General features: G+C 54.7%; 1 protein-coding gene across 6 annotated transcripts in view; it reads right to left on the reverse strand.

Moving 5' to 3' along the window:
• The window catches only part of Baiap2 (BAI1 associated protein 2), a 75,164-nt gene that overhangs the window by 17,549 nt on the left and 41,182 nt on the right, over positions 1–16,433 (reverse strand). For all 6 annotated transcript variants that reach the window (XM_008828754.1, XM_029561339.1, XM_008828772.2 and 3 more), the window contains exons 4-6: positions 11,887–11,948; positions 11,078–11,149; positions 10,411–10,548 (exon numbers count right to left, since the gene is read on the reverse strand). In XM_008828754.1, the coding sequence (XP_008826976.1) occupies positions 10,411–10,548; positions 11,078–11,149; positions 11,887–11,948 (272 nt within the window). The remainder of the gene's footprint in view (positions 1–10,410; positions 10,549–11,077; positions 11,150–11,886; positions 11,949–16,433) is intronic.

A 16,433-nucleotide genomic window follows, 5' to 3' on the forward strand; every position in this document is an offset into this window, starting at 1 on the left:
TTGCTGCCCAGGAGCAGTTTTAGCTAGAGTGCTTCCTAAGGTGGCCATCCTCCAGCAGGGGGCAGGCCTGAGCCACCTGGGTGTTAAGAGGCTGACTCACAGCCACCTTGGAGCTCTGACTCAGTGTGGGTGGGCGGCTTAGCCGTGGGCGACAGAGGGGGTTGGAGCAGGCTGTTCCCTCAGCACCTCCCCACACAGGGCTCAGCTGGAGGAACAGGAGAGGGGGAGCCCAGCTGGGTGGGGACTGGCCCAACATGGCCATACTACATGCACCAACTCTGCCTGCCAGTCAGCATGACTATCCCAAGATCAGGGCCTGTCCTATCTTGTCACCAGCTTACACACACCTTTGCTCCTACAACCCCTTCAGTCCAACTCCACTCCTCCCTGGCAGGACCAAATTAGATGCGTGAGACCAGGCCCAAGTCTTCTTTAGGGGCTGCAAGGCCAGCCCAGGATCCCAGGACAGGTCTTCTGAAGACAGAAGTCAGAATACCAGGTGAGAGGCCCCAGGGCAGCCCTGAGACTCCAGCCAGAGGGGTATGGTGGTGGCAGCCTCTGCCTCCTCCCTCTCCTCCTCCACAGCCCCGAGTACTTTTCCTATGGTTACGCAACATGCGCCTGCCTACCAGGGCTTCCTGCTCCCTGAACCTCCCCTGCACTCTGAAGATGGGTGGGGCATTCAGCCTTGTGGCCCCCACAGGAAAGCTCTAGGTAGGTAGGGAGGAGGCTCAGCCTGGGTGCCTGCTGACTTCTTCTCAAGCTTTAGAGAAGACTGGTCAGATGGAGGCCAGGTATACTCAGGGTCAGAGAGGGGTGGGCTGTGCAGGGAAATGTCAGGAGAGGAGCATACCCCCTAGCAACAACACAGGTCAGCACCTAGCATTAGCCTTTCTTACTCACGCTGACCCAGACCATCACCTGTCTGGGTCTGGGGCACTATGGCCTTCCGGACTCTACTTCCCTGTCCTGACCTCAGGGACAGGGAGGGGCTTGGCTTGGTGGCCAGTTCAGGAGTGTCCAAGGTTCTTGAGGCTAAGTGAACTCCAATCTAGCCTGTCCTTAGGCTGTTCCCTTCCTTCCCAGGGAGTGCTCAAGGAGAGCACAGCCAAAAGGGGCTTCGCCACAGATTCTTTTGAGACCCAAGGTGCTGAGAATGGCAAGGAGAGGGTGTCGGTGACGGGTCATTAGCTAGGAGACTTCAGAGAAGAGGCAGCACTTGGGACGGTCACCTAGGACAGCAGCATAAACCAGGCCACAAGGCCCCCTGGGTCTCCTTCCAAACTGAGGCATGAAGCCAGCCTACCACCACCAGTTTCTGGGTTTGTAGGCTGCGTACTACCATGACACTGAGGTCCTTGGCTCCCTGGGGTGCAGTGCACTGGGACGGGCCTGGGCCTCATTACCAGGGTCTAGCAGCCTGTGTGTTGGGAGGGCATGGTGTTCTATTTTTAAGATTTCCACTTGCTCAAGTACCCCAGAAAAGATGGTAACCTCACAGGTCACAAGTGGGAGCCCAGGGGAGGCCCAGGGAGAGAAGAGGGGCCAGAGCCTCAGTAGCGCTCTGGAGTGGAGAGGGCTGTAAAAATTCCTAGCTGGGAGGCAGGAAAGAAGGGATGTTTCTTCAGCCACATGCCCACCTGGGAGAGGGACAAGCTTGGGCTATGGCACAGCTAAGTCGGCCAGTGACACGTAGCTGCCACTTCTGTCTAGGAACAGCAGTTGCCTTCCTTGACCTCCTTTTCCAGGCCGCTGACTCCTCACAGACAGCCCACAATTTTACCCAGAAGATCCTGGAAATCTGGACCAAGTGAAGTATCCCCTGGCAAAGCGGAGGTAGAAGACAGGAAGAAGGCGGCAGCTGCCCTTCAGGGCTTCAGGCCCTTTGACCAGTGGGGTGAACAGGGCACCCAGTGTGGGGGAACATCTAAGCTTTCTGGGAGGTGCAGCATATAGAACACAGCCTGGGCCTGCACTGCCGATGGCTTGACAGTATGCCATTTAAAATGGCATGGAGCCTGGCCACGATGGAACTGTCCCTGCAGTGGCCAGGCTCCTGCTGTCCCCACCCGCCCCATGCTGCCTCACAGCTCCTTGCTTAGCTGGGTGCTATGGCGACAGCACTATAGGAACACCCAGCTGAAAGCATTTAAGACCCACAGAAAACGTTCCCACTTAGTCACCCCAGCCGAACAGCCCTGTAATCCAAGAAGACAGAAGTGATCCAAAAGTGTGTCTCCGCTGCTCCAGAGCCAGCCAGTGACTGTGTGTGTGTGTGTGTGTGTGTGTGTGTGTGTGTGTGTGTGTGTGTTTGTGTGTGTTCTAGAAAAATCTGAAGCTGCTATGGTTCATCCTCATCTAAGGCTTTCCCATGACTGTCAGACCCCTAGATGTAAGCTCTCTGAAGCCCACGAATGAGTATGAGGCTTGGCTTTACTGTCTCCCACTGTCCCCAGGAGACAGCTCAGAGCTCCTTGGCTATGCTGTGCCTGAAGTTATTGGGGACCTGCAGCCAACCAAGGGCAGGCCTCCGCAGTCTGAAGGGCCTGGTACTCGATAGTACATAGAACTGGCAGCTGCTGACCATAGGTGGAAAGGGCCGAGAACATCTTGCCCACAGGCTGGCAGGGTGGCCATTTTGCCCCACAGGGGGAAGTGCGATGGTCCAAAAGTGTCCCCCAGAAGTTCACAGGCTAGAAAGTCATATGCTAATGGAACGCTGGTGCAGGCCACAGCTGGACTCTTGGGGGTGGGCTGCACGGGGCAGTGAGGGTGGTCCCCAGGACAGCATGTATGTTTTAGGAACAGGGCCTAGAAGCCTTGCTCGTCTCACCATGTGATGTTGTGGTATTAGGTCTGAACGGATGCCCAGGCCACATGTGGACTTCCTTGTCTCCGGGAGCTGGAGCTGAGCAGAAAGACCTCCGACTCCATCTGCCGGAGTAAGAGCGAGCCGCCCGTACCTCGTCGCACTCTGGGCGGCCCAGCCTCTGCTATTACCCTCTGTGACGATCTCAGCTACGGTTATTTTGTCTTTGCTTTGTTAATTATACAGCCCTTTAAATAGAATGAATCACCCCCTTCTCTCAGACCACAATCTGGGAGCTTGGGCCTAGCACAGGCAAACCCAGCACTGGGATACAGCTAGATGTAAAGTGCCAAAGCCACCTGACCAGCCTTGTTGTCAATTTCCTGGACCCAGGGATCCCTGTGGGACCTGTGACAGGGTCAGACCTGCCCACTCACTTCTAGCTGCGTCTCTCTCAGCATTTACATAGCATAGGACTGGTCTACAGCTTCCTCTCCCTCAGCACCCCAGAGCCTGCACATGGGTAAGGTAATGAAAGACAAACTGCTCCCCCAAGTCCAAGCCTAGCACACACCCAAGGCATGCTGCACAGGCAGGCATGCCGAAATAGGCCCCCTACCCCACACTGTACTCTGGAGGGTGGGGGACAGTAAGGAAGGGGATGGTAAGTCACACGGCAGGAAAAGCGAAGGCAAATTCGTAGAGGACTATTACACTCACACAAGGCTTCCTACGGTACCTGTCTTGTTCTCCTCAGAGGCAGGATGGGGGAGGGGCCAAATAGGACAAAACCAGGAGGAATTAGTCCCTGAGGCAGCAGAGCAGGTGCTCACAGCACACCCAGCTACTTGGTGCACTTGGTGAGGGCTGCACATGAGGACACAGTAGAAGGGAGGCATCACCACACCCACTCTGCCTTTTGGTTAGGAGTCCTAGGGATTCAAGTTGGTCAGGGGAATGGCCTTTGGTAACACTGAGCCAGCATGACCACTCACATCTGCCTCATCATGGGGAGGGGACACAGACTGAACAGAAGAGGGTCAGACCGTCTCCTATCTCCTGGGGCTGGGTTCCCCCTCTCAGTCACATTCAGACCCTCAGGCTCATACCCCAGCTAGCAAACAGGGTGATCAAGTCACAGACCCTCCTCCCTCTGCCTTCAGAGGTGGGGAGAACGGGGCTTGCTCTAAGGCCCCAAATTGGCTTTTCTTGTTTTCCTAACTCGTCCCACTGAGATGGCTACACCCCTGTTTCTGAGCTAGAGACAGGGGCCACACTCCACAGACACAAAGCATGCCACCCTGTTCCCCAGGAGAGCACCTTTTCCTGCCTGTGTACAGGTGCTTCTCTCTGCCTGGCTGGCAACCCTGGATGTTAGGATGTGTTGGAGGGCACCCTCAGGCCATGAAAGAAGGCTCCCAGGACTTCCCCTCTTTTATATAGAACTGTTCTGTCCCAGTTAGTGCCCCAAATGTCTCTAAGCTCCCATTCCTTGACCTATAATTAAAATTAGTTTTCTGTGGAACTCTCAACATGCAAACTCGGTTACCAGCAGTTCTTAAACATGGCAGGCTAGTCCTACCCTCCAGACCTGGACAATGCTATCTGCCTTGTCTGTCTGTCTCTGTCTCTCTCTCTTAAGAGTCTGGCAATATCATATCCTCCCTACCCCAAGCAATTCTATCTGTCTCCTTCAACATTCATAAGCAGTGATCACCCTTCTGGGAAATGTCCTGTCCTCAGTCCAGCTTGGGACACAGGGCCGGCCACTGTCTCACCAGAGCCCAGCACAGGAAGGCTATGGGGAAGGTGTGCACCCTTGAAGATTTTGGCCTGCCTGCCACGAGCTCCATGGGCTCAGTCCCCTGATTCTCAGCAGCCTTGGGAACTTCTGTGAGTTAAGAGAAATCTTGAGAACTCAGGGCATGTGTAGTTGAGCAGGTGCTATTGCTGAATTAGACTCTAATGACACAGTGACCCCACTGGTCGATCAGTGAGACCCAGTCTTGATACATCACACGCCTCTCAGGGGCGAGGAAGGGGGCCAAGCTCAATAAGCACAGCTTAACGTTGGTGCATACGTACTTGACAAGACCACACTGTGAGGGCTGTGGGGTATGAGGTAGCCAAGCACACGCACCTCTTCCTCCGAAGGTGGCACCAATGGTGGCTGGTGCCAGGACCAAAGCTTTATCATAGCTCAAGGGTCCCAAGCTGGGCCTGTGTGCCAGCGACGGGATATCACTGCATGAGCCATCCACACTAGCCTCCACTTGCCTTCTGACCTCTGGGGCTACACCTCATGGCCAGGCCCTGCTTCTCAAGGAAGCAGGCTAAGTCCTCTCTGGGCAGGAGCAACTAGAGCCGAATCCAGGCCTCCTCTTCTACGCTACGTAAGACACATTAGACCACCCTGGGATATGGAGGTTCTTCTACTTGCACTGGTGAAGCTTCTTCTTGGTTAACTCAAGTAGTTTAGTTCCAGGATCCCTGAAAGACCAGACTCCTGCCCATACCCAGGTGACAGTGAGTAGGCACCTCCGCCTCCTCCAGCTCTGCTTCAGGGCAGGGGACAATTGCCGACATTGCCAACCACCCAGAGACTGCTCTTCAATGAGCACAAAACAGGTAGGTCTAACGGACATGGTGTCCCAAGGGCCAGGAAGAGGCTCCAGGGTCTGGCTGGGGACCCCTAAGCTGCCCCTAGCTGAGCCCTGCTATGGACTTGGCTACTGGACCCACCAGTAGGGAAGTTGTAAGAAATGGGGAGACATGGAAGGCAAAGGCCACTTCCCTGCTAACCAGAACCTTGCTGAAGCCCTCAAACCCAAAGTAACACCTGTGAGGCCAGCCCAGCATGGTGGGCCTGAGCAAGGGGGGGAGCTGAGACCTCGCAAAAGGGTTGGGCTCTCCAGCTCAGCTCGCTTACCCAAGCATTTCCTTCCCTTGAAGGGGAAGATGCTGTCACACTGACCGGCCTCAGGGCTCTGCTCAGTCCCCAGTAGCCACACCTTTGGTCAAGTTTGTAAAGAACTTGGATCCCTGTAGGACCTGAGCCAGTGGCTTGTCCTTGACAAGCCTGGGAGGTGGGGCATCCCAGCAAGAAGGTCAGATAGCACCCCCCCCCAATATAGTGACCAGCATGCCTCAACTCAGTTCAGAGGGACCCAAGGCAGTCATACACCAAGTACTCTCTATCCTCAAACGTAGACATGACTTAGAGACTCCAAGGGCTCCCCAGCCTGACCTCTTGGGCAGAAGGAAACACCTTTAGCAGGTGCATGCTCTTCCTATTCTTGCAGAGTGCAGCAAGATGGTGCAGTTACTTGGGAAGGTGAGGCAGAGGGACCGCAAGTCCAAGGACTGTCTGGGTTACAGGATGAGTTCAAGGGCAGCCTGGGCAACTAGATCAGATGCTGCTTCAAAATTAAAAAAAGAAAAAATGTAAGGCATGGGCTGTAGTTCAGTGGTAGAATGCTTACCTAGCATAGTACAAGACCCTAAGGTTCAATCCCCAATACCCTCAAAACAAGCAAACAAACAAAAAACCAAATTGACACAACTGGAACTTATAGGCTGTCCACTGAGAAACCTGTCTACACTGAATCTGAGGCCAGAGAAATACAGGGCATGGCCCTTCTCCAGACGAAGGCAGTTGTTTGAGAAAAACCATAGGTATCAAATCAAACACTTGGCTGGCTAAGGGTCAAAGTTGTTTCCTACAGAGAAACAACAATGGGGAAGTTTGGAGAGGGTCCAGAAGAGTCAGAGCACATGGCAGAAGGGAGAAATGGGCCCTTTCTGACCATGCTCAGAGGAAGAAGGAAGGACAGATGTCTCCTAACAGGAAAAACGAGGTTCAGAGAGGATCTGGAGGCTGTGCCCAACTGAAGACAGGCCAGTCCAGTGCTATCTGCGGGCTACATGGAAGACAGCTACTTCCTGAGCAGAGTACAGGGAGCTGGGCAAGAGCCCAGGGACTGGGGCACAGAGGGCCTGGCAGGGCCACACAGCCATGCTCTGGGACAGGTCAGAAGGAAGCCTTGGATAAAGCTGACCCTCAGAACCAGAAAGAGAAGTCAGTATGGAACAGCTCCAAGAGGAAGCCCGGAGACAGAGGTCAGAAGGCACAAGCCTAGGTGTTTCCCTCAGCTGCTCACAGTAGACTCTTCATGCGGCACCCATGCTGGGCAAGACCCTCCCACTGCCCCAGTAAACCAAGGTTGGGCAGGTATCACTGACCAGAATGTCACCATCCTGGTGTCACCAGTGCCCTAGCATCTGTTCCAACCCATCAGGACATGCAACAGAGGGGCATAAATACCCACATCATCCTCCACATCTACTCAGAACTTGACCTCTCAGAGCTAAGCTGGTCTATTCAGTCCTGCGGGCCTAAGGAGCAGGCATCTGTGTTACCCATGTTTTACTACGTGAGGAATTCCTCCATGTCATCAGGATGACCCATCACCAGCAGCTTCAATTCTACTGCCAAGCATTCTATGCTTGGTGCTGACAACTTCCTCATGGGAAGCCATGTTCCATTTGCCAAGGCCTGGGAAGCAAAGGGCCTCACCTTGCCCAAGACCATGACACCCACAGCGGCTGAAGCAGGACAGAGCCAGGGCACCCAAGTCTCTTCCACATTCAGGCCCTGGCCAGTCAACCCAGGACCTACTGAGGCATTGGAGGTGGCTACAGCAGCCTGATGGGAAGTGGGCATCCAGAGGCCTGGGTAGTCCCTGCAGGGCTGGAGTACACAGTGGGCAGCAGGCTGTCTATCTGCAAGGAGAGACCTTTCTAGTGCTACACAGAAGAAAAGAGGCGCCACAACCACAGGCAGCTGAGGAGGCCAGCCCCACCCTGGGCTCTGTAAACAGCAGCAGAAACTGGGGTTGTGGTCAGGGTGCTTCTGAAAGGGGTGTGGGGAAGAAACAGGCTGAGAAAACAGAAAGGAGACCCAGAGAGATGAGCACCTGGGGCCTGGGTGGCCCCAGAAAACTCCTGAATAAGATCAGAGCTGACCCTGCAGTCTTGAGCTCCAGTCCTTTCCAGACCTGGCCTTGTCCTTTCCTAAGCCTTAGGATGACCCCAGCCAAGTTCAAGTTGTATCACAGCCTCAGCTAGAGACTCGCAGGGTGGCTCCAGTTACTCTGCAGGGCACAAGGCCAGCTGATGGAGGGCAGACCTGCGTCTGAGGGGGAAAGGGCCTGAACATCCTTGTGAAGTTGGCCATTCAGCCGTGGACAGGAAGACAGGGGCCCAGCAATGATAGAGTGATGAACTTAAGCTAACATGGACGGTCCTAGAAAATGTGCTCAGTGCAAGAAGTCAGACTCAAAGCCACAGGGTGTTACTCAGTCACAGCTGTGTCTAGAATACAGAGCTCCAGAGACAAAAAGGTAGGTGTTTCTGGGAGTGGCAGGGGTGGTGGTGGTGGTGGTGGTGAGACTGGGATGATGCCACTCAGAGTATGGGTTCTTTTTAGGTTGGTAAACTGCTGCAAAATTGACTGGTGCAATGATTGTATGGTTCTACAAATATATTCAAGATTGTTGCCCTCTAGACTTTGAGTGGATTATATAGTATATTAGTATCTAAATAGGCTGTTAAAAGAAAAAAAAGATAAGCCAGCGCCTTCAGTGTCCCCCATTACCGGGTGGCCGACTGAGTCTCCAGAAGCTTCCCTCTCAGATGTTAGCCACAGTCCTACCTGCATGGCCCACGTCTGCACTGAAGAGCCTGTTTCCCTCCCAGGTACCCCTCTGCTGTGACGTCTTCAGAGAGTAAAGCAAGGACAGACACAGGAGTGTGCATTTGCGTTCCTCCACCCTGCAGCTCACTCTGAGCAATCTGTTCAAGAACTCAAGACAGCTCAGGGCAGCCTTTTTGGGACAGCCTCAGGCTGCACATGTCCTTGGAGGCAGCCAAGGGTCACATACAGTCATTTAGAATGATCAAAGTGGGCTGAGGAGGTGCTCAATTGTTAGAGTGCTTGCTTTCTAAGTATGAGGGCCTGAACTGATGATCCCCAGAACCCATGTTTAACAAGAAAAAAGCTGGGCATGGTGGTGGCCTGTGCTTGTAATCAATCCCAGCACTGGCGTGGGGTGGGGGGATCCCTGGGGCTCACCAGCCAGCCAGCCTAACCTAACTGGCAAGCCCCAGGTCAGCAAGAAACCTTATCTCAAAAAACAAGGTAGACTGTGTGGCTGAGGAGGAATGACACCCAAGGTTGCCCTTTAGATACACGTGTAACACACACACACACACACACACACACACACACACCAACCATTCAAAGCAAAGACCCTGAACTCAGAAAATTGTTCCTGAAGCAGGAAAGACATGAATTGCTACTGCCACTTTTTTGTACAAGCTGTACTCTGTGCAAGCCTACAGATAGATAGTAGACTCCGTGCAAGGCTGCGGATAGTAGTGACTTCCTGTCAAAGCCCCTGCCCACTGGGGTGATTGGCTTATGATTCTTAACTGCTGCTGCCCAGGTCCCTATACTCCTTAGGACAGCCTGACTTATGATGGGACCCATGAAGTGTGTGTGTGCTCGAGGCCAATCTCCTAGGCTGCCTTGGAGCTGCTGACCTGCTCAGCTCCACTATGATCAAGGAAAGAACCTGGCTTGGTGCTCCCCTCCTCATCCCTCCCCACTCCTGGGCTTAGGGGAGAAGTCAGAGGCACCATGGGCATAACAGGGACATCACATGCCTTGGGCAGGCACACATTCCCACTCACCTGCCTGATACAAGAGGGACAGGTGGGGTCCCCAGGCCTGAGACAGAACCAGAGCCATCCCTCACCCTTCCCCGGACCCTGTGACTGGAGGGGCTCTCCTGATGCCTCCTCTACAATACTGGCTATCCTGCTGTGTCCCTCCTTATCCTCATCAGTAGGACTGCAAGAGTGGTATCAGGATACTGCCCAGGCTCTGACGTAGGTGTCAACCTGGCAACAATGTCTTAAACTTGATCAGCACCTGCAGAGCCGGTGGAACAGAGAGAGAGAAGATGGCAGTGATTCTGGCCCTCAGGAGCTTGCAGGGCCATCTGCCACAGAAGACCTTGACTGGCCAGCCTGGGGTGGGTGATCACAAATTGATTAGAATAGCAGTCTGGGGTCCGGCTCCTGGGCAGGAATCCAGGAGTGCTTAGTCTGAATTTCTGCCTCTACAGCTAAGAACCTTCCAGTAGCCTTCACCGAGAGCAGGGCAGGGAGGCTACAGGGCTGAGCTGACCAATCCTCTGGCTCAAGGCCATGGTATTCAGCCCAGAAGCCACTAGAGCAGAATCAACCCTGCACTGTCACACTTGGTGGCTTCTTTCTTCCTGGACAGAGGCAGGGTGGGCGACAGGCAGGTGGGGGGCTTTTCCTTGCTAAGAAAGAAGCAGAAGGCTTCAGGGATGTGGCAGCCAGAAGCTACGCCCTCCTCCCAAGGACATCAGATCGCATGGACCTCTTCAGCACCTCATACCCTTGAGCCTCTGAATAAAATGGTTTGATTCCCCCTCACCACAAAGAAAGGAGCACAAGGTCCCAGTCCGCACCAGGGGCGAAGCCCCTGCAGACAGGCAGCAGCGGCCCACCTGAAGCTCCTTGTCTGAGTACTTCTGCGGGTTCTTGCTCCCTTGGCTCTTCTTGCGGAGCTTCTTCAGCTCAGCTTGACACTTGTCCAGGGCGTCTCCTTTGCTTCTCTGTTCTGTCTGGTATTTCTTCAGTGCAGCCTGAGGGTCCACAATACAACCAGAGGCTTGTGAGCCTCACAAGCAGCTTGAGCTCCCTCCTCGGCACTCCACACTCTCTAGCCACAGCAGGCTCCAGCTGGCCACAGTCAGGCAGGGAGTCACAGCTGCAGGCCTCTTGCCTGCCCTCCTCTGGGGCAGATCTCTCCAATCCCCAAGATGACCATCAGCCCTGGGAATCAGCCCAGCCTCACGCACTGCCCCTAATGTTAGATGCAGGATCCTTGGCTAACATGCGAGGACAGTGAGACACAGGACTGAGGCCCTCATGTGGGTTCTGCTGCGCAAAGCCAAGCTATCAGCCGTGACAAGTGACTGAGAGGAAGAGGAGCCACGTACACAGCATCAGATGCAATGGGCTCACACTAGGACTGCATGTGGACACAACAGCACTGAGGCCAGGGGCCACTTAGATGGGAGCCCAGGGAACTTATTGTGAGCCTTCAGGCCTAGTAAACAGCTCTACAGGCAGAAGTAGGAGCCAGAGGCTGGCAGCAGTGGCTGTACTTACACTCAGATACCTGGAGTCCAGCTCTACCTTCTGCTCCAGCTGCGTGAGGAGTTCGTTGTGAAAAGACTTCAGCTGTACACAGGGAGAAAACAGACCATCAGGCGGCTCCAAGGCACAGCACGGGAAAAAGGAAGTAGAACCAGCCTGGACTGGTATGATGTGAGGACACTTCAGGGCTGGGCAGGCCCCACAGAGCCAAAGGCTGCTAGGGAAGAGCGCTGAACAGAAGCCTTAGACAACAAGGCCTTCTAGCCCTGCAAAGTCCCATTTCCCACAGGGAGTCAGGAACTGCCTCCCACCTCTTTCCTCTGCTGGGTCACTCAGGGGCTGAAGGAGCTGGACCTGAATGGAAACTGGGACACGTTCTCAAAACCTTCACTGTAGACTAGACACTGTAAACCCACATATTGGTTTTGAGGTCCTGTGGCTGTTGAGTCTACAACTGAGCATCCAGAGAAAACCTGACTTTCCAGCCCATCAGCAGCAAGAGCTAGACCATGGCTGAGTCTATCATCAGGACACAGGTGGCTTCTTCCCTGGGCCCAACTCTCATAACCCCACATGGCCTCTGAGGCCAAATGAACATGAGACTCCCTGGCCTACTTACCCAGGGGTCTGAGACACTAAGTCATCTCCCTGGCTGCTCAGTGTGCGTTGTGTGACCTGTGCTTTGGCCACACAACTGTGAACAGTCCCAAATGGACAGAGCCAAAGCATGCGGCTAGCTCCATGCAGCTGACGCCTGACTGCTTTGCTCACCTGTGTTTGCCCCTTGCAGCCACGGAGGGGACCCCAGAGACCAGACTTACCATCTCTTCCAGTTGATTCTGGATCTGCCGGTGTACTTCAGCCATTTGGAAGAGGACATCCCCTGGGAGAAAGAAAGTGGGTTAGTTACTTCCAGTCACTGGCCATCTCAGGGCTGAACGCTGGAGACCACAGAACTCTGACTCTAGGCAGAGGAGCCTCTGGAGACAGAACCAGATGAGGGGGCAGGGGAGACAGAAGTCTAGAATGGCAAGGGATTTAGGTCTAAAATATAGTGTCTCTGGCGTCCTTGTGGGGGCCGCAAACACCTACACCCAAGCACAACAGAGACACACGCCAGAAGAGCCTGTGTGCAGGCTGTGAATGCACTCTGCGTCTGCACAGACCTCACAGTCATTCAGATGCCAGAGCCCAGGCCGGTGGTGGTCTAAGCCAATGATGCACTGAGCCACACGCACCAGAGCAGACATGCCTTCCTATGCTGGGCACGGACATCCATTGTCTTTGACTGAGGCCTCCCTGCTCGGTTCCGTGAGAAAGGAGGCAACAAGCTGCACTGCTCCTCTGGACCCAGCTCATACCTAGGGCCGAGCCTAGAGGATGAGGTGGTCTAAAGGACTGGTCCTCTCTACCACTGGAGTGCCACTGACTGGAGTCAGCAGCACTGGTGGCCTAGAACAGCTTGGAGGAAGGGGGGACTATTGCTCTAAACCAGCTCAGGAGGAGGCCAAGCCCATTGTCTACAGCAGCACTCGAGACACAGATGTCCCTGGCTCACTTGTGAAGGGAAGACCAAGATGACAGAATGCAGCAGCTCAGCAGTCAGTGTCGTTCAGCGCTCCTCCAGCCCTGAGACCATGGAGTCCCAGCTCATACCCACTTGCCTGCAGCTAGACTGGTGTCTGGGTTTGCCTGATGTTGGGCTGAGTTGCCCCCAACCCCCACCCCCCGCCATGCACGGTCTGCAGAGTCACCTCCAAGCTGCCACACACCCAACCCTGCTTCTGATAAGGATATAACGAAGAAAAAGAAGCGAAGAGGCCGTGAGGACAAGGCTGGGTGCACCTCTGTCCGAGCTCTACAGTGACCGTGTCAGCACAGAACAGCCCTGTCCTATTCCCTCACGTATAGCATCTAGCCCGATTCACACGACTGGGGATTCAGTCCTCCTCGGGGAGCCCCACACTGCCCAGGTGCTATGAATACAGGCAGGAGGGCCTATGCCTGCCTGGTGTTTCGGTGTGTGTTGCTAAGCCCTGTCCCTGAGTCCTCCCGATGCAGGACTTTTCTCCCAGGAGTCTCTCTTCTGGCACCCGTCACAGTCAGCTACAAACCAAAACAAATTCTCTGATAACTGAAGTCCTCACTGGAGGGTGTCTTCCTCTAGAACCACAGCTTTCTCTTGGGCGTTCATCTGGGAGCTGAGGAGGTCAGCTGGCAGAAGCTGTCTTAGTGCCATGAGCTGCCTGTTTTAACCCCAGTGACCACAGGGGACTCTGAACAGTGACTGAGGACCAGGTACTCTACAGATTTCCTGTACCAACCAGCAGAGCTTACAAGGCTACACCAGCCACATGGTCCCAGTGAGCAGAACAGAACCGCCTGACGTCAGCAGGGTGATCAGTGGCCAGATACAGGACCCATCCCACTAGCCCCACCCTGCTGGCTTGCCACCTCCTTGAAGGGTCACCCTTTGTGGTCAAAGCACATACTAGACAACTGACCTGGAGCACGAAACCAACCACATACTTCACTTGGATAAACGTCCATTAAATGTCATGATAGGCTGGGTATCCATGGATGCCAGGGCCAAACACCTCAGCACAGGCATCTGCCTACCACCCAGCCCCAAGTGCCCAAGACCACAGGTTTGGATAAGGCCACGTGGCCTAGTACTATAGGGCAGATCAGAACGACAGTCCCACTATCACTGGTATCTCTCATGGTCAGTAGGAAGCTATGACAACAGAGAGTCACTGATAACCTGCACATGGAGGAGCAGGACAGGCAGGCTGGGGTTTACAGTCCCCTATGGGAGAAGACAGAAGTCCCACTTCGAACCTGGGCTCTGATGTTCCTGCAAGGGACTGGAGACTACAGGGAGACATAATTTGATGTGAAGGTGTCTGGTCTCCCCCTCTTGATTGAGGAGAAGCACTGAGACGAATGGGTGAGCTCAGGGGGCAGGGGCGAGGCTACAGGCACAGACCCCATGGGGCCTCAGCTCCCATCATGGTATGTAGGTACACAAACACAAACACGTACACACACAAGGCCACATAGCCTTTTAACACGTCATCTTTAGCAAAACCACAGATCAGAGTTTCCAACACTCAGACCAAAAGCTGCCAGCATGTGAGCCACCAGTACGGCCACATCCAGCACACCAGCCACCAGTACGGCCACATCCAGCACACCAGCCACCAGTACGGCCACATCCAGCACACCAGCCACCAGTACGGCCACATCCAGCACACCAGCCACCAGTACGGCCACATCCAGCACACCAGCCACCAGTACGGCCACATCCAGCACACCAGCCACCAGTACGGCCACATCCAGCACACCAGCCACCAGTACGGCCACATCCAGCACACCAGCCACCAGTACGGCCACATCCAGCACACCAGCCACCAGTACGGCCACATCCAGCACACCAGCCACCAGTACGGCCACATCCAGCACACCAGCCACCAGTACGGCCACATCCAGCACACCAGCCACCAGTACGGCCACATCCAGCACACCAGCCACCAGTACGGCCACATCCAGCACACCAGCCACCAGTACGGCCACATCCAGCACACCAGCCACCAGTACGGCCACATCCAGCACACCAGCCACCAGTACGGCCACATCCAGCACACCAGCCACCAGTACGGCCACATCCAGCACACCAGCCACCAGTACGGCCACATCCAGCACACCAGCCACCAGTACGGCCACATCCAGCACACCAGCCACCAGTACGGCCACATCCAGCACACCAGCCACCAGTACGGCCACATCCAGCACACCAGCCACCAGTACGGCCACATCCAGCACACCAGCCACCAGTACGGCCACATCCAGCACACCAGCCACAGCATACCAGCCACCAGTACGGCCACATCCAGCATACCAGCCACCAGTACGGCCACATCCAGCATACCAGCCACCAGTACGGCCACATCAGTAGCAACCAGGAGGGTCCTCTGTGCTTTTCTGCATTTTTAAGTGCCCCAGGATGGAAAGCTACTGCTCCTAAGACCAGGAAGCCCCCGGGAAAGCACTCTGGGTTTTGCTTGAGCATGTTCCCACCACTCAGGGTGTCTTGGATCTACCTCTTGGCTCTCAAGGTCCCAGAGAAATCTGGGAATGAGCTGTAACTATACCCAAGGGAACAGCAGGTGACCACAATGGGCATAAATGTCTGGCCTGAGCAGGAGAACCCATCGAGCCCTTAGCAGCACTGGCCCTGCCCTCAATCCTGGACTACCTGTACCCAGCTACCCAGCCTTCCTGAGGGCACTGCCCGTGCAACCAACTCCTTGAAAGGACGATGGGGTCCACAGAAGGAGGAACCAGGGCTGACAACCAAATCCACGCGCTGGGCCAGAAGTCCGCCTATAGGCTGCTGCTCTTTGCTCTGGTCACATTCTGTAAGCTAAGAATGGTAAGTTAAGGCCATATAGACACCACCCCCCTCAAAGCTGCACACATCAATTCAAGGATGCTGGAAAGCAGTGTCACCAAACAGCTGAGACTTAAAAAGAAACTGGTGACACCCAAGGGTGTGTGAAGCTTCTCGCAGGATTTTGGCTAGGTGACGGGTGTCAGACTCAACAGGACTGCCAACCCCATTCCATCTGGGCTGTGTCAACACTCACAGAGCCCAGTGTCCTGATCAACTTGAAACCCTCAGCTCAGAGTCCCAGCTGGGGCTTCCCAGCCCCACACATGGTAGGTATGCACACAGGGGCGGCCCAGGCAAAGGAACAGAACAGGGTGTGCGTGCACAGCCCTGAGCTGGCTGTGAGCTGGTGCAAGGCCATCCCACACGGTGAATTTTTAAACTGCATTTTACAAGCAGCTGCAGGAAGCCATGCACGTGGAGCCTGAGTGTGTACCACTACCAGCTTTAACCCCTGAATGCTGTGAGAGGACCAGGCACATCTAGTGTCCTGTGCCATGTACTCCCAGTGCAAGTAAGAGGGTCCCTGGCCAATGGCACTGATTTCTACCAGACAAGTGACTACAAGTTTTGCCCACTGGTCCTGGCATACTTCCTATACCCTCCAGGAAGATGGGTTAGCAAGGGGCTGCTCCTTCTCCCCTCTAGAAAGAAATTCTTAGACTCACTGCACTGGGGGAGGATGCTTTTTCTTTTTGCTGTTTGTGTGCGCGTGTGTGCGTGTGTGTGTATGTATGCATGTGCACATGCATACACAAGTACAGGAGACCATGGAGGCCAGAGGCATCAGACACCCTAGAAGCTGAGTTTACAGGGTTAAGAGCTGCGGATCCAGGTGGTGGGAGCAAAACTTGGGTGTGCAAGAGCAGAATGTGCTCTTACTCCATGAGCTGTCTCTCCAGTGGGAGGTGGGTG

This window comes from Nannospalax galili, unplaced genomic scaffold (assembly GCF_000622305.1).
Source record: "Nannospalax galili isolate Female #2095 unplaced genomic scaffold, S.galili_v1.0 scaffold1250, whole genome shotgun sequence".
NCBI classification, from domain to species: Eukaryota; Metazoa; Chordata; class Mammalia; order Rodentia; family Spalacidae; genus Nannospalax; species Nannospalax galili.